At 45.8% G+C, this 23,473-nt stretch overlaps 1 protein-coding gene across 1 annotated transcript in view; it reads left to right on the top strand.

Annotated features, from left to right (window-relative positions):
* The window catches only part of snd1 (staphylococcal nuclease and tudor domain containing 1), a 293,087-nt gene that overhangs the window by 18,061 nt on the left and 251,553 nt on the right, over window positions 1–23,473 (top strand). Inside the window, exons 6-10 of the mRNA XM_056276098.1 lie at window positions 852–943; window positions 1,822–1,980; window positions 4,962–5,068; window positions 5,798–5,888; window positions 14,680–14,784. Of these exons, the coding sequence (XP_056132073.1) occupies window positions 852–943; window positions 1,822–1,980; window positions 4,962–5,068; window positions 5,798–5,888; window positions 14,680–14,784 (554 nt within the window). The remainder of the gene's footprint in view (window positions 1–851; window positions 944–1,821; window positions 1,981–4,961; window positions 5,069–5,797; window positions 5,889–14,679; window positions 14,785–23,473) is intronic.

Below are 23,473 nucleotides of genomic sequence, written 5' to 3'. Positions count from 1 at the left end.
TGTATTTGACCCCCTGAGATGGCATATTCTGTTGCTTATAATTTTTAGCTGAGATTGCTTCTTTTTATTCGTATTGTTAGCCACTGAGACATCTCATCGATGCTTGGAAGTTTGGGCAGTATGTTAAGTGATCAGCTAAAATGTCATTTTGAAGGGCGTCCGGGTGGCATGGCGGTCTATTCCGTTGCCTACCAACATGGGGATCAGCAGTTTGAATCCCCGTGTTACCTCTGGCTTGGTCGGGCGTCTCTACAGACACAGTTGGCTGTGTCTGTGGGTGGGAAGCCAGATGTGGGTGTGTGCTGGTCGCCGCAGTAGCGACTCCTCAGGTCAGTCGGGGCACCTGTTCAAGAGGGAGGGAACTGGGGGGAATAGCGTGATCCTCCCATGTGCTATGTCCCCCTGGTGAAACTCCTCACTGTCAGGTGAAAAGAAGCGGCTGGCAACTCCACATGTATCAGAGGAGGCATGTGGTAGGCTGCAGCCCTCCCCGGATCGGCAGAGGGGGTGGATCAGCGACAAGGACAGCTCGGAAGAGTGGGGTAATTGGCCAAGTACAATTGGGGAGAAAAAGGGGCAACCCCCCCCCCCAAAAAATGTCATTGTGTTCGGAAATTGTTGAGGCTTCCACTGTTAGTTAATACTGAATAATATGACCTCCTGTGGGCAACGGCTGTCATGTATATCCGAGCAAAAGTCATGGGAAATCTCATTGTAAATACCTGGAAAAGGATTCCCTAAAGGAATGGAAACCCCGATAATGAAAGTGAAGGCAGAGGACAAATGGTCAGCAGCTCAATACACTGTTCTCCTCCACAGACTTTTCTGTTTTCTCTCCTCCCTCCCTCCAGCCATCATCGAGCATGTGCGTGACGGCAGCATTGTGCGTGCCCTGCTCCTCCCCGACTATTACCTGGTCACCGTCATGCTGTCTGGAATCAAGGTAACCCAACAGTCCGCCTCTGTAGTCGCACGTGTATTGTGTTTCTAATGTAATGGCCTGCCAGAATGCTAGCGTCAACAACGGAGGCCTGAATGCAGACAGATGAGGAGGAAAATAAGGGTGTGTAAAGAATAATGAACTTGATTAGCGAAAGGGTTCAATATGACGAGGATCTGTCTGATGCCATTCGTTGGATGGTGTGGCTAAACCCTACACAATTTCCTCCCCTCTCCCTCATTTTCAAAAAATTAATTACGTACTTGAGGGCGGACTGGCCATTCAACTTAGAAACTAATAATAAAAAAAGTTGATCTAAGCGATAATGGTTAATTTTCCTCCCTCCTGCCAGCCTGTGTTGTTCTTATGGCTTTGTATCTTCCCCACTAAATTCTCCCATCCATCTTTATTGTGCAGACTGGCTTTGCCAATGGGCCACTCAAGATAACTTATCTTTTTCATCTGCTACTTGAAGATATTACATCCATTTGAAGGTGTTTCTTTGTCTCGGCATTTGAAGGCTTATCTGCTGGTCGTCTCGCTCTTGTTTAGACCTGTCTGACATTTTGTCTCTCTTGTTTACAAGAAAATGTGTTGAGGGGGAAAAAAAACATGTTGCTTTATAAAGGATCACCGGAGCACAATGAGAGATCAGATCCTATCACACTGCTCTCCTTCACAAGAATGACAAATAATATCCTGCCTGCTAGATTCAGTCTTACTGCAAACACCGGTTGTGTGTGTTTTTTCCCTCAGTGCTAAGGCCAGGTCAAATGAACAAAACGGAGTCAGGCTGCCGTCCATCTATGTGATGTAACATCATTTTGAATGTTTACATGACGATTGCTGTTTAGTTCACGAGTGTGTACCCTCCTCCCCAGTGCCCGACATTCAAACGGGAAGCGGACGGAACCGAAACCCCAGAGCCGTTTGCAGCTGAGGCCAAGTTCTTCACTGAGTCCCGCCTTCTGCAGAGAGATGTCCAGATCATCCTGGAGAGCTGCCCCAACCAGATCATACTGGGTACTATCCTGCATCCGGTAAGAGTCACGTTTTTATGCAGATTCACATCAACTGGGGCTGCAGGGTGATGGTGATAAGAGAGACAACGTGTTAACCAGAAGCCTGGGGATCAAGACCCAGCATCAGCCCTGCTGAGGTGCCCTTGAGCGAGACAAGGAGCTTGTACTGCTCCAAAGGGTCAATAAACCATCATTACATTGTTGTCATTAGCATTTAACCTCTTTTCACTCCTAACAAACATCTAATTTTGTCTCTTTCACAAGCACAGATTCGGTCAAAAGTTGAACAATTAAAGTCATCAACTTAATTTACTTTTTTTTGTACTTTTTACTTAGGAACTTTTTTTTATTATTATAAGAACAGCAAGCAGGCAAAAAAAAGAAAGAAAGAAAAACAAACAAGGTAAGGGGATAATCAATAAATCAAGACAAGTTTGCCTAATTTAAAATAAAATATCAGACATGGTACATACAATAATTATGAAAGATTTGTCTCATTGGCTAATAAACACAATTTTTCCCATCGCTTTTCTCCCAATTCTTTTTGGAGCCGTATGGAGTAGGTCATCTGTTCTAGAAGATATAGGTGCTTAACAATATTGATAAAGAGTCCAGCAGTAGGGCAGTTTTTCTGAAGCCAGTATTTTGTAATGGCCTTTTTACTTGCTGCCAGCAAGATCTTTAGGAGGTAGGTATCCTCTATGCTTAGCCCGTCAGAGATATTCAGATTCAAACAACTTTATTTATCCCAGAAGGGCAATTCAGTTTTTACAATCCACTCAGACCATACACAAACTCACAGACAAGTGGCAATCATCATTATGTCAGAGACAATAGACAGATCAGTACATGGGCAACAGGGATGTGAATGTTGTACTGATACTAAAACCCAGGGTTTTTAAAATGATTGTTGCTACTTCCTTCCAGAAAGACTGAATAGAAGGACAAGACCAGAAGACATGTGCATGATCAACCATGATTTCTCCACATTCCCCCCCAGCAGCATAGCTGAGTGCCAGTTTGTTTAGACTTATGTTTAGGAGTGATAAAAAAGCGAATCAAGTTTTTCCAACAGAAGTCTCTCCAGGTTCGGGAGTTGGTGGGGGATGCCTGTATTTCCCAGGCATGCAGCCACATGTCTTCAGTTATTTCAATATCCAGCTCTTTTTCCCATCGTTGTTTCCCATAATCTGTAGTGTCCTTTTTCAGTGGTGTGATGCCATGGTATAACTTGCTTATGAGACCTTTATTGTTTCCAGAGTTATAAGCATCAATAAATATATGAGTAACAATTGGTGGCACTCTTGGATTAGAACCTTTTATCTTTTTACAAAAATAATAGGTTATCAAAACTATTGAGCTCCCATTTTTTTTAACAATCTGACATATGGAAGTGATACCAGAATAGACCCATTGTCTATATCTACAATCTTGTGATGTTGGTGTGAAGTCAGGGTCGTATGCTGGCCGTCTAAGCAGTTTAACCTGTCTTTGGAGTTGGAAACGTTAGCCACTTCCACCCATATTTTCATTGAGAAATTCACCGATTGACTCACCGTCTGTAATATTTCCTTCTCCTTGCCAACACAGCCAAGCAATGACTGTATTGGTATATCTATTAAAGATGACTCCATACTCTTCCATTTAGCTACATAAGATGGGTTACACCAGTATACAAGAGATCTCAACAGAGCTGATAAATAATAATCCCTTAAAGATGGGAAAGCCTTGTCAGCCTAATAATTTTTGTGCACATTTATGACTTGTGTGATCAAGGATCTCTCATGGTTGTGGTGATTCAAAACATTTGAAAAAAAAAACCTGTTTTATACCTCAACTGAGTTCTAGCTCCTCAGCTTGTTTTCGTCCAAGTCCGAGCACCGGAGAAGGGGAGATATGCAGGCAGTGCTTCTGTATTTTCCCCTCTCCCAGTAGGTCAAGTGTAGCGAATTTGGGGGGCAGCCGGGAACCGCCGCAGCCAGGACGCGAACCCGGGTCTCCTGCACCACAGGCGACTACCTTAACCAGTCGACTAAAGGGTCTGACCCAGTAGCAAGGGGCTAGCGAGTCTATTCGTCCGTGGTCGTTACACTAGCCCCCCTCCTTCAGGAAGCGCGTCCCCGCGCTTCAGCAGATCAGCTCCCTCATGCCTCTGGGCGCACGTGCTTCCGATGGCCTCATGTCTCACCATCCCACCACTATCACCAAATGTTGTACTTTGAGGATGGTCGGTAGTGTGGATGGGAAGGATGGACCAGCAGGCAGGAGTTGATGTTCAGAATAAAAGATAATAAAAAAAAATTCAGATCAGCCACAAAAAGATAGCCATGACAAAAAACATTTCAACCACTTTATCTTCTGCAGAAAAAAAAATCGTGGAAAATTCCTCTCGATCTACAAAACGTTGAACCTCTCCATTGTTCTGGAGAGGGAAAAACACAGACCACCAGTTTGCCATCTTCGTACACCTTTTATACCCTGTCATCTGCTGTCTGGCCAATCAGGGAGGGCATCTGTAATGAATACCAATTTGACACAGGAGGCATCAATCTTTCCTCAATTGGTGCTCCTTTGTACTAAAGCCATTTCAGAGGAGCAGTACACTTCTTAAAGATCAGGCAGGTCAGAGAATTAAAGTCCCCCTATAGAAGAAACCTGGATGAGCGAAGACTAAGAGCAAGTGAGCAAGCATGTCAAACATGACCAGATACATGTTGAGCAGATGAGTGAGAGGAATGTGCACCTTCCTCTCAGCATACATAACATATGTATATTGGAAATGGAGGGAGGAGGCTCCATTACATCAAGTCGAGTCAATTTTATTTGTATAGCCCAATATCACAAATTACAAATTTGCCTCAGTGGGCTTTACAGCAATACAAAATCCTGTCCTTAGACCCTCTCATCAGCCAAGTCCGAACACCAGAAAAGGGGCGATAGACCTGGCAGGGATCTACACTCTACTGAGAGCACTCTTTTATTCCTGTTTTCTTTTCCAGAATGGTAACATCACAGAGCTGCTGCTGAAGGAAGGCTTCGCCCGCTGTGTAGACTGGTCCATGGCAGTCTACACACAAGGAGCCGAAAAACTCCGAGCTGCTGAACGGTACGAATTCTGTAGACTTGAAAAGCATTGCACTGCCACAGTTGGAGTCACTTTAGTCTATACTGGTCAAGGGAGTCTGGATGACAAAGTAAATGGATTTGGTTGTTTATGAAGTCTGGGAATTATTATTCATGACCAATAGTCCTTCACTATATGTTTTATTTAGGTTCCATTTTATCGTGGAATTTGTCATATGGACTCCGTACAGTGTGGTGGTCTAGCTGACTACCATTATTTCCAGCCACGGCTAGGAGACATATTGAGTATAGTAGTCTAATCGGGAGATCTTTAGACACTTGGAAAGGTTCGATGAAATTAAAATGCACATACCGGAAATTAGTCTTGGTGATGTGGTACATGACACAGTGAACACGGTGAACCAGCACAGACCTTCAGCTCCAAGATTAACACATGCACATATTTAAATATATGTTGGTATTCTGCACAGACCCTCAGCTCCAAGATTAACATATGCCCATATTCAAATATATGTTACTATTTGATTTGTTGAGTACCATCAAATTAATTGGCTATTTGACCATGGAATTTGCTATGATATTTATACTTTGCACTCAGCAAATTGGTAAAATTACCATAGATAATGCTTTATTTGACTGTAATTTCACCAAACAAATGCATTTATTTATTAAAGTAATTTGTTTAAGCACACAAATTTGTGTTATATTTACTGATGTTTGTGATGATGACATAATTCTCTTTGTGGGACAGTTCTGCTAAAGAACGTAAGGTCCGCATCTGGAAAGACTACGTGGCGCCCACAGCCAACCTGGACCTGAAGGACAGACAGTTTGTAGCCAAGGTGAGACCCTTAAGTGGCTTTTCCAGGCCATGTCCCCAGCCCCAAAATGTCATGCCCTCTGCTTGGTTACCGTCACATTCCCTAATGTTTACTTAGTATCACGAACATCTCTTAAACTCGACTTCTCGCGCTGGCACTTCACAGTCCTCACTAAACTTTGAATAGTAAGGAGTTGGGGCTAAAACTTGTCAGAGTAATACATAGACAAAACAAATCCGATGTACTGTTTGTTACAAGGGAGCGGTTTCCCTAGCCACCACCAGGTAATTTTATTTATTTATTTATTTGTTTATTTTACTGTGGCACTTCCTCCAATTTTCTCTCAGCACTGTGATGAAAACAAGACTACTCTCAGGTTTTCTAACAAAATAAGTCCACACACCCCTCATTCCCCCTCCACCTTTTCAGCATATATCATGTCTCTAAAGGCACAAAGAGGGTGGCTAAACTGCAAACTTGAATGATTCCCCAGTTAAATTAGGGAGGAATCACTGGCTTATGCTCTAGCAGAGGCCCAGAATGACCCCCAAAAGGGGCGAAAAAGTGGAGATATTAGCTTTGGAGTTTATTGGCCTGGGCCCTCGAGAGGAAATTAGTGTCCTTAATATCGAGAACAAGGGGAGTGCCTTTTGAATGCACCCTCTTAACCCACACGCCCCGACCTTGTCAGCACACATTACCTCAAACGAAGTGAGATGTGCAAGTTGGGCTTCAGAAATGCGGCCTAACCTCATTGCCACAATGAGTAGGCACATTATGACGTCTGAGCCCCTGCTTTTAACAAGGTAGAGCTACTCGGGTTTGAAGTTTGTCTTAAAAGCTGGAGTCCCTTTGTGTGCATGTTTGTTTGTTTTTTTTTTGTGCGCAACTCAATTCAGATTCTGCGGTCTGCACCTTTCCCTCTGCTAATTTCTTTTTTTCCAGAATAAAAAGTTTAATTTCTTAAGTTTCTCTTCTTTCTGCTCCCCTCTTGTACTCCCTCCAGACCCTGAACTTTAAAACCGCTGAAAAATTCATTGCTAGCCTCTGGGTTACATAAAGTCAATCTGTTTACAGAATGAGTTTGAGAAGCTACACATACATGTTAAAAAATGGAGAGGACCTGTGTGTGTGTGTGTGTGTGTGTGTGTGTGTGTTTGTGAGTGCGTGCGTGTGTTATGTTGTGTTGTGTTGTGTTCTTCTCTTGGATCTCCACCTTGCCGTGGTGGAGAAGCTTGCATGTACCAATGATCCCAAGAGTTATGCCATCCAGAACTTGGCTCCTGGTAGGGTCACCCAGGGCGGATAGGTCACGGGGGAGGTTCCAGACGAAGCTCAATCCAACAAAGACTTTACGGTGGAACTGGCGCAAGATGTCTCCAGGTCACAACGGCAGTAAAGGTGGATGAAGGCTGCAACAGAGAGTGATCCCAAATCGTCTTGGTTCTCCGTGCGATTGGAATCTGGCCACCTCCTGCCAAGGACCGTGTGGTGGCTGCAAGTGCATCAGCCACTCCTCGTAAAAAACTGTTACATGTTGCAGTCCTCCCATTATGCGGCTTTAGGATCGGCCTCTACACCCACCTGAAGACCCAGAGGGAGGACGATCATACTTGACCCCGTGTGTGTGTGTGTGTGTGTGTGTGTGTGTGTGTGTGTATATATATATATATATATATATATATGTGTGTGTGTGTTTGTGTGTGTATACACACTGCCACCATAACAAAGACCAAAGCAGCACGAAAAAATGTTAGCCATACTGCCACCATAACAAAGACCAAAGAAGCATGAAGAGATGTTAGCCAATTAAGAGAGGTGCAGAAAGGTGTGATGAGAACAGGCCCTATTTGAAGAAGTACAGCAAGATGTCCATAAGTGAGGACTTGGGACCTGCCAAACAAAGGCTCACAGCTCTGGCTGCCCCACTGAAGAGATAAACTAGAGAAGCAGAAGCCAAAAGAGTAAATGGCCTGTTCTTCAAAGAATTATCCAAGTGTACTCCCTGCTGTAGAGTAACAAGGGAAAAACATCAGATGCACCCAGAGCAGAGACTGAGTGATACATATAGGATGTATGGGAAAAGGAGGCATCACACAACACCGGTGCCCAGTGGCTGGTGGACCTAAGAGTAGATCACAGCAATACCCCAGAACAAGAACCAATTGTTGGCTGGCCAAAGTAGGAGGTAAAGGGCACAGGTATCAGGACATGGAAAATCCTCACCATACATGGAGGGTTCCACCTGAACTCCAGCAGCCTGAGACTGTTTGATAAGCAAAAAGATGGGGGCCGAAGTTTAGTGAGTGTCAGAGCCACTATCCAGGATGAAACAAGAAACATCCACGAATACATCAGAAAGAGGGCCCACAGGACGAATTACTGAGTGAGTACCTCAGGCAGCAGAAGACGGGAGGAAAAAGAGGAGGGGGTATCATGGAAGACTTAGCCCCTCCATGGGATGTACCATCGACAGATAGAAGACGTGGCTGATATCGACTAGCAGTGGCTAGAAAAAGCTAGACTGAAGGATAGCACAGAGGCTCTGATCATAGCAGCACAAGAACAGGCACTCAGCACCAGATCGATTGAGGCAAGGCTCTACCACCCCAGAAGAGACCCAAGATGCAGGCTGTGCAAAGACACCGCTGAGACAGTCTAGCACTTAGAGGCAGGGTGTAAATGCTAGCTGGGAAAGTATACACTTAAAGGCATAACGAAGTGGATGGGATAGTGTACAGGAACATCTGTACTGAATACAGACTTGAAGTCCCCAAGTCTAAATGGGAGACACTGCCAAAGGTGATTGAGAATCAATCAATCAAGTTGCATTTTTTTATGGCAGAGCTAAGATCCTGTGGGACTTCAAATTCCAGACTGAGAAGCAGGTGCTGGCTAACCAACCAGATATTGTGGTGGTCAACAAGGAACAGAAGACCGCAGTAGTGATCAATGTAGCAATCCCACGCGATGGCAACGTCAGGAAGAAAGGGCATGAGAAGCTAGAGAAATACCAAGGGCTGAGGGAAGAACTAGATCAGATGTGGAAGGTGAAATCCACAGTAGTCCCAGTGGTAATAGGAGCACTAAACTGGGAGAGTGGCTCCAGCAGATTCCAGGAACAACAGCTGAGGTCTGTCCAGAAGAATGCAGTCCTAGGAACAACTAAGATACTGTGCAGAACCCCCAAACTCCCAGGCCTCTGTTAGAGGACCCAAGCTTGAGGAAGACACACCACCCGAAAAGGGTGAGAGGGAAATATATATAAATGTTCCCTGACTCAGAAGTAAGCAGCTAGAGAAAGGAGAAAACATTTTATATTATCAGTGTGGGCTGCTCTCAGATCAGCCCATATCCCCACCCACCCTTAAACCAGTCTGGAAAATAAAAGGACAGAACAGATGGGCGAGAGAATGAGATCGAAGAAGAGTTTAGTTAAGGATGGAGGAAAATTAAATGGGAGCAGGTGTGTAAAAAGGAGGAAAAGAGCGAGAGAAGGCTGCAGTAGAAAGTAGCCCCTCCCCATTCTCCCCCCTCGATCTGTGTGTACACACCAAGCGGAGGAGGTTGAGGTTGGTGGTGGTGGGTGGGGGTGCAGGCTGGTGTAGAGGTGCTGAGAATAGAAGGTAGAAAAGAATAATAATAATTAAAAAAAACGGCAAAAAATAAACCTGTGAAGCTCCATGCCCCCCTCCTTCCCCGTCTTTACTGCAGCTATGTTGCTCTGCTGCTGGCACCTGCAGCCACGCACCCAGTGCACTTTTAATCTTAGCGGGACTCCTCTCTTCTTCTCTTCTGCACCTCCCCTCTTCCCCTCCTGCTACTCTCCCAAGATGAGCTGTCACTGCTAGCTGTTGCCGTGTTAGTCAGTTTGTTTAGGGATTAGCCAACTATCACCAACTCCTAAAATGCTGCGCCTTTAACAGCCCCCCCCCCCGAAAAAAAAATCCATGATGTCACTAGGCCTGGCTTTATTTGGCTAATATAGGATTGCTTAACACGACATCAAACTCTATTACACTCAAGGCAGGCTGGAACACCATGTGATTGAATTATGCAGGATTATGAAAAAATCCCCCCTGTGATCAGTTACATTTGTTGTTTGAACCAAGTCCTGATTGGTCTGAGGTCACCTTTGCTGCTATTGTTGTTAATGATGATTGACCCAAACTACAACATCCCTGTGACACTGGGCGTCCTTTGATACTGCAGTACATTGAAACCTCACCCGTGGACCCAAAAAAAAAGAAGTCATTCCATCATCCACGTCTCCCTCCCCATCTCTCATTCACTCCACACTCACTTTTTATTATCCAACTGATGGGTAAAGGTAGAGCAGCCTCACTCCCTACAAGTCAATCCTGCTGACTCATCTCTCTCGCTCTTTCTCTCTTGCTCTCCTGCTCTCTCATTGTGTTTCTTCTCTTACTGTTGCTCTTACTCACTGACTTTCTCACTATCTGTCGGTCTCAAATTTTTCTCACTTTCCTTTCTATGTTTCTGTCTGTCTGTCTGCCTCTCTCTCTCTTTACCTGTCTCTCCTGTTGTCACACGTTCATTGGGACCAGAGAGGTGGAAGTAGGCCATCTCCCAGCAGCCCCCACCCCACCCTGTCTCTCTTCTCCTCCTCCTCCCCCCGCCTCCCCCTTGGTGGCCATTAACCTGCTGAGGTGATGGATAAAAAGTGACGTGGTGTAAACCCCTTTGCCCGCTCCGTCACTACCTTGTCATTTCCCTGGAAAGAGGCACAGTGACAGCACTGCAGTCGTCCCGAAAGACTAAAGTGAATTTTTTTTTCTTGCCAAGTCCAAATCAGCTTTAGTAGTTAAATATAAAACACCAGGGCACACAGATTGTATTCAAATTGCTGAATGATAGAGGTCAGCACTCGGGTAAGATATTACACGTAGCACCTTTTGTAAAGTGCTGTTGCGGAACAATGCAGCGTGTGCTAATGTGTATCCTTTGACCTCGGTCTTAATTAATGCAACTCAATAGATCTCAACTTGAAAGGATTACGCTGGTGAAATGGCACCAATTCTCCTTTTTTCGAAGGTCTTTGTAACACATCTGTAGACTTACAAGTCGATGATGTGCCTCACTTGAAGAGAACTGGAAGTTAAGTTCGAAGTCTTTTGATTATGGGTGAATGAATTTTCTCCCCAGTTGTATCCGGCCTATTACCCCACTCCTCCGAGCCGTCCGTACAGGTAAATGTCAGCTAAAACCAAAAGGGGTTGGCTATAAGCTGAGAGGGCCACTGAAGACTCTTCATTAATGCGCCATTTAAAGGCAGTTAATTGGACAAGTAGGAGGATAAAGAAAGCTGTAGAATGTTGTGGACTTCCTGGTTCAAATGGGTTCAGGGAAGCGGAGATCAGGTGAGAGGGCCTCTTGAGACAGTTGAGGCATGTACCAGGATGAAGTGTCCTCTCAAACCATTACGTACTCATTAACCACTTGTGGTTCATTCACGTGGAACTCGGGAGACAGTAGAAAGCAGGACGGTAAAAAGAAAAAGAAAGAAAAAACGACATGGGTTGCTACGGTGATGGTTTATTGTTTGCAGAAAAAATAAATTGTACAAAGGTGTTTTATGTTTGTTTTTATTTAATCATATACGGTAATTCTGTCAGTTCATATACCTGTAAAATTAATTCAGCATCTTTTCTGTTGTGTGGTGTGCTATGTAACATCTGGTTGTAAATTCCATCGCGGAGGACGGCAGAAAGTTAAAATATTTTAACTTTGGATGGCAGTGCCATCTGCCGTTGCCGTTGTTTGCGAGGGGGTGCAAGCCAGCTCAAGATGTTTATCACAGCGTCAAAAGACACCCTTGGTTTATGTGACACCACAGTGGCAAATCACCTCCACTGGCAGCGAGATTTAAGGAGCATCATATAAATGTTGCTTTTAGGGGAAAACTCAACTGTATTATTAATGAGGAAGCCCCGGCTAGCCTGTGTTTGGCCCTGTAGTTGAAACCATCTAATGGTTTCGACTGACAACCAACATATTCCCCCAGTTGTTGCCAAAATGCCTCCTTGTGCGAGAGTCTTGGCCACTTCAGATGTTATTACCGATAATGACCAGAAGGTGGCAGTAGATCCCCACTGCCCCTGACTCCAATCCGAGATTAGACCAATGAGTCATGCTGCTTGTCCCTCATGGCAGCTACTTTGCAAAGACTTCTCTGCTCCATTTTTCTATCCCTTCTCTATCTTTCTTCCTCCATCTTTCGCTCACTCCCTCTGTCTCTGATATTCCCTTTGACTGTTTTGCTCCCTCTTTATCTTCCTTACCCCCCCCCCCCCAAATCCATACATCACCTCCTCTATGGCTCCCTCTCCTCAATTGTTCTCGCTCTCTCTCTCTCTGTCTGTCTGTCTGTCTTTCTGTGCCTCTCCTATAACTCAGTAAGCGTTGATCTTTCCTCATCTGCCTCCTTCAGTTGTCTTTCCTCCCCGGCTGATAATTACCAAGTAAACATTCAGCCATTTTCTTCTACTCCTGCCACATTCCCTCCCTCTCTCTCTTTTGCTATATTTATTTGGGCAGGCCATAAAATGATATGGCCTTGTTACTGTGTACATTTGTGTAGGCTGGTTGTGTGTGTGTGTGTGTGTGTGTTTTATATACTACATATATGTATATATTCACTCTCATTTTCTCTCTCTTGCTGTCCTTCCCTCCCAAAATATGTCTCCTGACATCTTCTCTACCCCTCTGTCTCGCTCTCTCCGTGTCTCTATCCATCTCTCCCACTCAGCTCAGTGATTAGTTAGTGTATGATGTATTTTGGCCGCTGTTGTGTGCAGCCTATTTAGCATATCGGCTGGTCTGATTTCGTGCTCTCTGGCAGCAAATGCGGTGGTAGTCTGATTTTGTTTTCACTGAATAATAAAGACTGGGGGAGTTCAGTGTACCTGGATGTGCGTCTGCTATGCAAATTGTGAAGGCCCAGTGTTGGTCGAATAAGGGGATCGCTTTCATCATCCACCACACCCGTGCCCACCATTATGCATAAATACACCAGTTTGAACATGATACACAGCCCATACCGTACATATTAGTAGCTGCTGTTGTGAGTGATGATGAGGGTATATACTAAGTGTGTGTGTGTGTGTGTGTGTGTGTGTGTGTGTGTGTGTGTGTGTGTGTGTGTGTGTGTGTGTGTGTGTGTGTGTGTGTGTGTGTGTGTGTGTGTGTGTGTGTTGACTGATTTCTCAGTCTCTTTTCAGGCGGCCTACTTAAAGGCTCTAGGTTTGGATGCCTCCTCCATTTCAGGCACATTATACCCCCAATCTGTCTCCATACTCGGAAGACGTGTACACAGACACATTGAAATATATATATATATATATATATATATATATATATATATATATATATGGCATTCTGGGACAATCAAAGTTAAACCAGGCAATATGGAAGCGTCTGTCTCTGCACCAGTGAGTTCATGTTGTTCTCAATGATCGATTAAGGCAAGCTGTGGAGAGCAGTGCTTTTGTCGATGGTGTCTTTCATTAAGAGCAATGCTTTAGGCGTTGAATAGATGATAACTATCTGGAGAACCTGTTCTGGAGTTTGCTTTGGGCAGGGCCCCATCTTAAAGTATCCAGCTCCTGCGTTGCAGTAGTTTGAAGCTGTGGTTGCTACCATTATTAATGCCTTCATTTGGAAATATGAACATTGGAGGGCATCCGGGTAGCATAGCGATCTATTCCATTGCCTACCAATACGGGGATCGGCGGTTCGAATCCCAGTGTTACCACCGGCTTGGTCAGGCATCCCTACAGACACAATTGGCCAGGTCTGTGGGTGGGAAGCCGGATGTGGGTATATGTCCTGGTCGCTGCACTAATGCCTCCTCTGGTCGGTCGGGGCGCCTATTCGGGGGGGGGGGGGGACAGCGCGATCCTCCCACGCGCTATGTCCCCCTGGTGAAACTCATCACTGTCGGGTGAAAACATGCAGCTGGCGACAGTACACGTATCGGAGGAGGCATGTGGTAGTCTGCAGCCCTCCTTGGACTGGCAGAGCGGGTGGCGCAGTGACTGGGATGGCCCAGAGAGTGGGGTGATTAGCCAGGTGCAATTGGGGACAAAAAGAGGGTAAAAAAAAAGAAGAAATATCGAATGTCCAAATGTCAAACGTAAGTCGGCGTACAGTATGAGCCGTCCTGAATTTCCACCAGCACAGGTGTTCTTATTGTAACTCTGCCGGGCAGTCTTTGGGAAGCAAGCCGGGTGATACTGCACCAGGCTATCTTTAGCAGGCAATTTTAGGCTGGTGTTTGAAAGCACCACGGTTCACTCTCTCTTCGTCTCCTTCGTTTCCTCCCAGTGCCAGTCCCCCAGACAGCGGATCGTCCTCTCTCTGTCCTCCAAACCCATCTGGCCCGCTGGGGCCCCCACTCGCTGTCTCGCTCGCTGTCGCACGCGGCTCACTCTTCCTTCCCCTCGCTCCCGATAGCTTCCACTTGCGATGGCACACGTCCCGCCTTCAAAAAAGATCTCATCCTCACCGTTTGTCCTTTACCTGCTTCTTCACTCTTCATCTTCCTCTCTATCTATGTCTGTGCGCTCACTCACTGGAAATGCCGTGCCCTTCTTTTCACTCACGCGCCAACCCGCAGATGTAATGTTTGTTTTTAACAGTTCCTTCCTAGAATGACCCCCCCCCATCACTTTCCCATTTTCATTTATGTATCATTATTTTGCTCCAAGCCATCACTGCACCAAGGAGTTCTCCCCTTCTGTGGCGTTAGTCAGTGGCTGACTCTCTCTCTCCTTCCCCTCTCTCTTCTCAGGTGATGCAGGTGGTCAATGCCGACGCGATGGTGGTCAAGCTCAACTCAGGAGAGTACAAAACCATCCACCTGTCCAGCATCCGGCCCCCCAGGATCGAAGGAGAGGTACGCATCTTTGTGTATCCATGTGCTTGTATGGGAGGGTGGGTGATTTTGACTTTGGTGCCTAGCTGGTGTTGAGTGTGTTTTGTGTGTCTCATTGTGCGCTCATGACTAATTGTATGCCTTTTCCTTGCTCTCGAGAGGGCCCCTTTATACAGAACAGTGTTCTCTGCGTAGGTCTACACTTTGGGGTATTGACGCTTGGCAGAACGGGGCTGTCCCTTTGTGGGCTTGCGGCATTTGCGTAGTTTGTGCGAAGGCTTTGTTTTATCACCACAGTCTGTTAAGAGCTCCGCATTTGTGACGTTGATCTCATTCTCTTCTATTTGAAACATGGAGACGTTGACACAGGCTGTTTGTTCATCATTTGAAATGCAACGCCCTTCTGTCTTGTTTTCAAATCGTTGATTCTTTCATTTGAAAGAGGGAGGACCTTGATTATCTCTGACCCTCTGCCCTGTTTTGTTTTTTTTGTTCTTTCCCTCGTCTTGTTTCCCTTTGATTCTGTCGGCACGACTGCGATGACAGTTTTTGACCACTTGGTGGTGCCGCTGCGATTGAAGCACATGCGTACACAGAGCGACTCACTCCGCTCCAGAGGCGCGCACAGAGTCATTGGGATTGCAGCACTGCAGAGACTAGGGCTGATCGATACACCTCCCCCCACCCAACACCCCTCGCTTTCTCCTCTGATTCGCCTTAATACTTAAGTACACACACACACACACACACTCGGTCTGTGACTCACACGTGAGTTGTCACGACTGGCGAGGTGTACTCCTATAACATAACACAATGTACAATGTCTTAAGTGATGACACACATAGTGGGCTGTACCACTCTGCCTGTTAGAGCACCCAACCCTCCACCCAACAGACACACACACACACACAGGTAACAGAGTACTTCTGAGTCTGTTTTTCCCCCCCTCTCACATTTCAATCCAGTTCAGCTTGGTTTTCACTTCCCTGCTACCTTGAAGGATTTTGAGTCACAAGCGGTTTAATTGTCTCCCATTGCCTCTCATTAATTTTGGAGCTGGTTTCACAAATGGAGCCATACAAAATAAAGTGCCTATCGCTGGTTCTTGCAAAGGGCTTCATCGCTTAACACTCAATATATTTTATGAAGAAAATGTGACCAGCTGTTCATTACTCAATATTTAAACATGACTGCATGACTCCGTTTTGTAAGTCCAGGGCTCAAGATGGCTAATAACTCCAGACTATTCAGTAGTTTAAGAGCTTGCTTCATGCCAGTGGCGAATTCAGGCAAAAGGGGCTGTTGGAACTCATATTTCATATACTTTTTTTCCTTGTCAGTGTCTTTGCTATGGTTTGACAGCGAGCCCACTTAGGTTCAAATAGTATTTACAGCAAAAATCAAATGCAAGCTAGGCCTTTGCAGATTTTCTTCAGGTTTGAGAGAGCGAGAGATTAAGATGAAGAGAGAGAGAGAGAGAGAGAAAGAGTACATCTGTCGAGGAAATGGTTTTACAAATCTGACAGCGGAATGTCTGGAACGCCTCTTAATTTTTTTTTTTTTTTTACTGACTCACCCTTTGGCCTGTTTGCTGTTTTATGGCTTTCCCTTTTCTCTCTTTTCCCTCTTTATTTCCTGCTCTCACTTTCTCCCGCTTCCTCAGAGCCCCAGTTCTCACCCTCATCCCTCCCTGTGCGGCATCGTCAGGACCTTACGTCATTAAGAGAATGCCTTGTACTGTATCTCTCTCCTCTCGTCGCTCTCTCCCTTCTCCTCCTCCACCTACTCCTCCTCCTTCTCCATGCTCAATATATCCTGCGGTCCTTCTCCACTGGGTGTGCATGCCACAGTCAGATTGTTGACCTGCATCATTTCCCTGTGTGTGTGTAGATGAGTGTGTGTGTGTGTGTCTCTCTCTCTCGCTCTCTCTCTCTCTCTCTCTCTCTCTCTCTCTCTCTCTCTCTCTCTCTCTCTCTCTCTCTCTCTCTCTCTCTCTCTCTCTCTCTCTCTCTGCACTCTATGTTGCGGTTGTAACAAGCTTGTGGGCACATCTCTCCATTTTGACTCTACCCTCTCTCTCGCTTCCTCCACTGTACACCTATTGCTCCCAACTCTCCTCAGGTCTCTGTCTGTCTGTCTGTCTGTCTGTCTGTCTCTCTCGCTCTCTCTCTGTCTCTCGCCATCAGCTTTTCTTTTTCAGTATTTTCTTCTCTGCCTTTGTGATTTCTTTCTTGTCTCTCCCTTTTTTCATTCATTGTTGCTCCACCATCTCCCCTTTCTGTCTGTCCATCTTTATTTCTCTTTCTCTCTCTGTCTGCTGTTCTGCAGCAGTTTTAGCGTTGTCTTCCGCTGTGAATTTGGAGGCAGCACGAGAGAGTGAGGCTTGGCTAATACAGCCTACTGTCTCTGGACAGAGCAGCCCTCATGGTGGCAAATCTGTTTATATTATTGCACTTAAATGCAAGGTAAGAAATTTAGCTTTCATCCTACATTTTCACCATTGACCTTTACTGACTTGCCGTCCATCTACATTATTTTAATGGAAAGGTATGACTAAGTAATGGGATCGTCTGCCACAACTAAAACTACAACATTTGGATAGGGTTAATTTCTTGCCCTTCTCTACACAGTATGGCTGTAAACATTCATTTCGGGGTATATTGATGACTTTCCATCCATCCATTATCCAAACCACTTATCCTAGGCAGGGTCACGGGGATGCTGGAGCCTGTCCCAGCAGCCATTGGGCGGCAGGCGGGGAGACACCCTGGACAGGCTGCCAGTCCATCACAGGGCTCACACACACACATTCACACCCAGGGACAATTTATTACGGCCAATTCACCTGACCTACATGTCTTTGGACTGTGGGAGGAAACCGGAGCACCCGGAGGAAACCCACGCAGACACGGGGAGAACATGCAAACTCCACACAGAGGATGACCCCCAAGGTTGGACTACCCTGCGGCTCGAACCCAGGACTTTCTCACTGTGAGGTGACCGCGCTAACCACTGTGCCACCATGCTGCCCTGACTTGCTATCCATCTACATTATTTTAATGGGAAGATATCACTAAGTAACGGAATCATCTGCCACAGCTAAAACTACAACATTTGGATAGGGTTAATTTCTTGCCCTTCTCTACACAGTCTGGTAGTAAACATGAATTAATTTCGGGGTATATTGATGACTTTGGCAAACTGAAAAAAAATCCTGATTTTACCTGAAGGCTAACAACAGGTGACTTTTGTATTGTTTCGAGGTCAGGCTAGGGTGAGAGGTCACAGGGGGGTATCTGTCTACAAGACCCCCATCCCACACACTGACGACATGTTGGCTTGCATCGTCATAGTTTATCTTGGCTGAATTGTCACACAAGTAACCCACATGTGCACACATGCATGGTTAAGCTGCATTAGCCAATGCCGGAAAACATCTTGAACATTGGCATCACTCTGTGTGTGTGTGTGTGTGTGTGTGTGTGTGTGTGTGTGTGTGTGTGTGTGTGTGTGTGTGTGTGTGTGTGTGTGTGTGTGTGTGTGTGTGTGTGTGTGTGTGTGTGTGTGTGTGTGTGTACTGTTATGTACTGAAATAGACCAGATAGGGATGTTGTTTCTGTAGCACTTTTTGGGCCCTCCCAGATAAGCCCCATAATTACAAAAGTCCAAATGCTGGTATTGTGGCGGTTTTTGTGTGTGTGTTGTCCTCTGTAGAGGTCTCTAGGGATTCTCTAGTGCCAGTTGACATTTATTATCTATGTCTGTCTAGATGCGTGACCCTTTATTCTTTTTGCTCGATGCATGCGAGTGTATGTGTCTGTTTTGGGGGTGCTAAGGCCAGATGCAGCGTACAAGTGCACAGATGAACTGTGACAGTTTCTGCCAAGCCCCTCTCCTCTTTCTCTCTTTTCTTGTTTTCTTCTCTTCTGGCACCTCTCTGATGCGACACCCCCTCGCCTTTCCCCCTTGACTACACCCGTTCCATTGGGATTGAAAGACTTTTGGACCAGTGGTTGTTGGGTTGCAGTGGATCAAGGCACTATTTTCCTCCCTGTCACTCTCTGCTCTCTCGCTCTCTCTCTCACTCTCCCTCTCTCTCTTTCGCTCTCTCTCTCTCCTCCCCAGTCCCCAGCGTGTTTGCTCTGGTGTATTTTCAGATGTGAGTTATTTTGAGCGAGGGAGTTGGAGTCAGCTTTTTTTCCTTCACCGTCTGTTTCTCTGTCTCTCTGTCTGTCTGTCTGTCTCTCACTCACTTTCTCTAACTTCCCACCCTTCTCCTCTTCTGCTTCTGTCTGTTTTGCCTGCTCTCCTTCTCATCCTCTCTCTCTCTCTCTCTCTCTCGCTCTCGCTCTCTCTCTCTCACTGCAGCAGGACGAGCCCAGTACAAACACAAGTGGGGAGAGATGTCAGCGCTACTCTGACTCACCCACCGATACACCCACTCCCTTCTATGCGTGTGTTTTTGTGTGTCTGCACACGTGTGTACGTGTGTCTTCGCGGACGTGTGCTCCACAATACACACGAGGGTTGGTGTTGAGTGAACGCATCTCCTTACGAGCCATCATGTTGTTGTTTTTTTTTTAAGTGCATGCCAAGTTTTTTAAGAGGGGTTGAGGACAGCGTAGACAGACAGGAGGAGTGTGGGGGGGTGCACAGTCACCTCGATACCCTTATATAAATTGAAGCACAGCAACCATGGCTCATCCCCACGCCTGTCCGAGACCGTTCAGGTCTGCCTACTCATCTACCTCCGCGCGTTTTGTTTAGTTAGAAGGTTTAGCCTCTCACCACGTCTTTCTCTTCTGTTGCACTCCCTGTCCTGTTTGACTCTGCTCCCATAATGCCCCTCTCTGCCTTTCTCACACACTTGCCACCTCTCTGCTTTCTTCTGTCTCCCTCTTATTTTCCCCTCTTATGTTATTTGGATTATTTTTATACAGCAATGGTGCACATTGATTAGCATATCTGTAAATACACCGGTTTTAGCAGGGTTTTTAAGCAGGTGTGGAAAAACTGATAAAGTATGGGGGGAACATTTGGTTATATGCAGATCTTCACATGCAAAGAAAGTGAATGGTAGGAAAAAAAGAGTCTCATGAAAATTCTGGATATATGCCATTGTGCAGTGCTGAAACGCACACACGACTGTGTGGTTCTAAGCTCTGTACTACAGGCTTTCTATTCTGCAAGGTTATTAGTTATATCACACTTAAAAACTTCTTCGTTCGAGGGCTGGAATATCTGGGGGGAATAGAAAATCAGCTGTCCTGGGGTTCTCTGATGACCGGAGTTGAGAACCACTGTTTTAGGTGATTATTGACTCTCTGCCATCAAGCTAAATGTGTTAGTAGTAGTCTTCATCCATTACCTAATATGTATGAGTTGCCAGCATCAACTTACTTCATAATTTGTTGAAAATAAATGTTAATTGCTATATAACTGTAAATTTCTAAATCTAGTCAAGTCATTAAAGTCTAGAAAAAGTTGATGTAATTGATCTGGGAAACAGTAATGTATAGGAACTGTGCATGAGACATCTAATTTTCAGCTGTTGTCCCTTGGGCACAATGTCCAAATCCAATAAGAGGATGATGGAAATGATGACACAATCCGAAGCAGCATTGAACAGAAAATTGACACCGTTCTGAGCAACAAGAAACTCAATAGGAAGCAGGTGCAAACAAGGAGTAGATGGGGTTAGCGAGCTGATTAAAACTAATGAACAAACAAGAAATCAAATGATACAGAAAACGAGCTGGACTGTTCTTTGCGGCCGTGTGAATAGTTTTGGCAGTGTTTCTGGTACTTCAACTTTGAAACCACCTCTTCCACCACTTGTACTAAAAAAGGGGGGGCGGTTAATAAAGAAAGGAAAAAATTTCTGTGTTAAATGATGAGATTTGATACAGTGAGGGGAGGGTCATTTCATTTTAGGCTTGGCCATAATAGGACCATCTTTTTCTTTTTTTTACTCCCCCCCCCCCTTTTTTTTTTTTTTCTCCTCAATTGTATCCAGCCAATTACTCCACTCTTCCGAGCTGTCCCGGTCGCTGCTCCACCCCCTCTGCCGATCCGGGGAGGCCTGCAGACCACCACATGCCTCCTGTGATACATGTGGAGTCACCAGCTGGTTCTTTTCACCTGACAGTGAGGAGTTTCACCAGGGGGACATAGCGCGTGGGAGGATCACGCTATTCCCCCCAGTCCCCCCCCCCCCCTGAACAGGCGCCCCAACTGACCAGAGGAGGCGCTGGTGCAGCGACCGGGACACACACCCACATTCGGCTTACCACCCGCAGACACGGCCAATTGCGTCTGTAGGGACACCCGACCAAGCCGGAGGTAACATGGTGATTCGAACCAGCAATCCCCGTGTTGGTAGGCAACCGAATAGACCGTCATGCTACCTGGATGCCTGAATAGGACCATCTTTAAGATTGAAGTCACAGATGTGACGATTAAAAATCTCGTTCGGCAGTGTGCTATCTTTTTTTCTTTGGTGACTAGACTTGTGGGAATCAAGAAACCTCTTCCTCTTGTTCTGTCCACTGTCCTTCTGTTTCAAGCCCCCCCTTGCCCCCGGGAACATTCCTGCCGCTATCCTCTAATTCATATGTCTGACCATGAGTGTGCCCTTAGCATTCCCATTGCCTGGCATGGTGCGTTGACCTCCTGTTGGAGGAGCGGGTGTTTCACAAGCGCCGTGACTCATTTCATATACTATTGGCTGGTTAAGACAGACCCGGGGCTGGCATACTTCCCTGCAATTGGAGGAAAGTTGTCAGCCCCCTTTGCAATAATTGGCTGATGTCACTCGTGAAACATTATGGACTCCATTGTTTTTTGTGTGTTTGCTTGCTTGATGACACGTAAGCATGTTTAAAGTAATTTTCGCAGTGTTAAATTATTCTCCCCCCCAACTGCAGACTTGGTTGCTTTTCTAAGCAATACTCAGACTAAATCGGAGGCTTTCTTTTGCACTCTGAAAAGACTTGAATCCATCAATAGTCAAGGTCACAGCACATACCAGCTGAAATCACTGTGCTACTGAAATTTGTTTGACGCAGATTACAAAAAGGAGTTTTTTTTTTTAAACTAACGGTGGATGCAGTGTCTGTACTTGTAAGTCCTCCAAATTTGCTCTGAACTTTCCAAAGTTGGCTGTCTACAGCAAAGAACTAGGTGCACGGACTCTTTTCTTGGCGAAACCTTTGTATTCCCAATGAAAATGGCTCCTTTTATTTAGTGTTGTATCAAAAGGTTTTTTTTTCAAAATCCTTCTGGACAAACATTTAAATTGCATTTGAGTTGCAAGGTTGCTCACAAGCCTGTCCAGTGATAACTTGACTCTGTGATATCGGCCTGTTTCTTACACTACACAGGACAACAAAGAACCGTTGATTCAGTAAATGTCTGTGGAACGAGCTAAGGACGGTGGTTAGATTAGATTAGCCCGGGGAAGAAAGAAAGGTAATTACAATTGTGGTGAATATGCCTCTTGTTCTGAGCCATGTGTAACATGATCATTGTGTGTGTGTGTGTGTGTGTGTGTGTGTGTGTGTGTGTGTGTGTGTGTGTGTGTTTATATCCCAATGGGGATCAAATTTCCCCATTGGGATAGAAAAACCAGAAACCACCTACCTTGTTGGTACATTTAATGGGTCCCCATGAGGGAAATGATCTATTTAAGGGGTAGGGCATGGGTTTAGAATTAGTTAAGGGTTAAGGTTAGGCATGTAGTTATGATGGTTAAGGGCTAGGGAATGAATGTAGTCAATGAGGGCTCCATAAGTATAGAGAAACAAGTGTGTGTGTGTGTGTGTGTTTGTGTGTGTGTTTGTGTGTGTGTGTGTGTGTGTGTGTGTGTGTGTGTGTGTGTGTGCGTGCGCGCGCATGCTTGGTGCAAGCTGGCGAATGGCTGGGCATATATTTTTAGTTTTGGCCGGACCGGGCCAGCCCTACAAACGCGAATGTCACTGACTGACTGAAGTGATCATGTTTGACACGATTGGGCCACTGGATAAGGTGACCACCAACGTCACTGAAGTTACATGATTGGTTGACCGAGCGCTGAGAGGAATGAGGGAGAGCGCACAGTTAAAGCACTCCAAACAATTACTCCGACAAAACACTCACTGGCGAAGTTACAAAAGGATTGTACAACTTTTTCGTCCGTCAAGCCTGCACAAAAAGAAACCGTGTAATTCTCCAAGCACCCGCAAAGGGTGAAATGCACCCCTATCTGCACTGCCAAGCAGATAGCGTCTCGGTGTTCTGGTGCTATTTGCCCGTATTTACATTAGGTAATGTGCATACAGTTGGCGCTCTTCTTCTTCTTCTTTATTTAATTTCCCCAATTGTATCCGGCCAATTCTCTGAGCCATCCCGGTCGCTGCTTCACCCCTCTGCTGTTCCGGGGAGGGCTTCAGACTACCACATGCCTCCTCCGATACATGTGGAGTCACCAGCCGCTTCTTTTCACCTAACGGTGAGTAGTTTCACCAGGGGGGCGTAGCGCGTGGGAGGATCACGCTATTCCCTCTCCCCCCTAAGCAGACGCCCCGACTGACCAGAGGTGCTGCTAGTGCAGCGACCAGGACACATACCCACATCCGGCTTCCCACTCACAGACACAGCCAATTGTGTCAGTAGGGATGCCCGACCAAGCCGGAGGTAACGTGGTGATTTGAACTGCGATGCCCCTGTTGAT

The sequence above is a fragment of the Lampris incognitus genome, chromosome 3 (genome assembly GCF_029633865.1).
Source record: "Lampris incognitus isolate fLamInc1 chromosome 3, fLamInc1.hap2, whole genome shotgun sequence".
NCBI classification, from domain to species: domain Eukaryota; kingdom Metazoa; phylum Chordata; class Actinopteri; order Lampriformes; family Lampridae; genus Lampris; species Lampris incognitus.
Note: the sequence above shows the minus strand (reverse complement) of the source record. Positions and strands in the feature narration are given on the sequence as shown.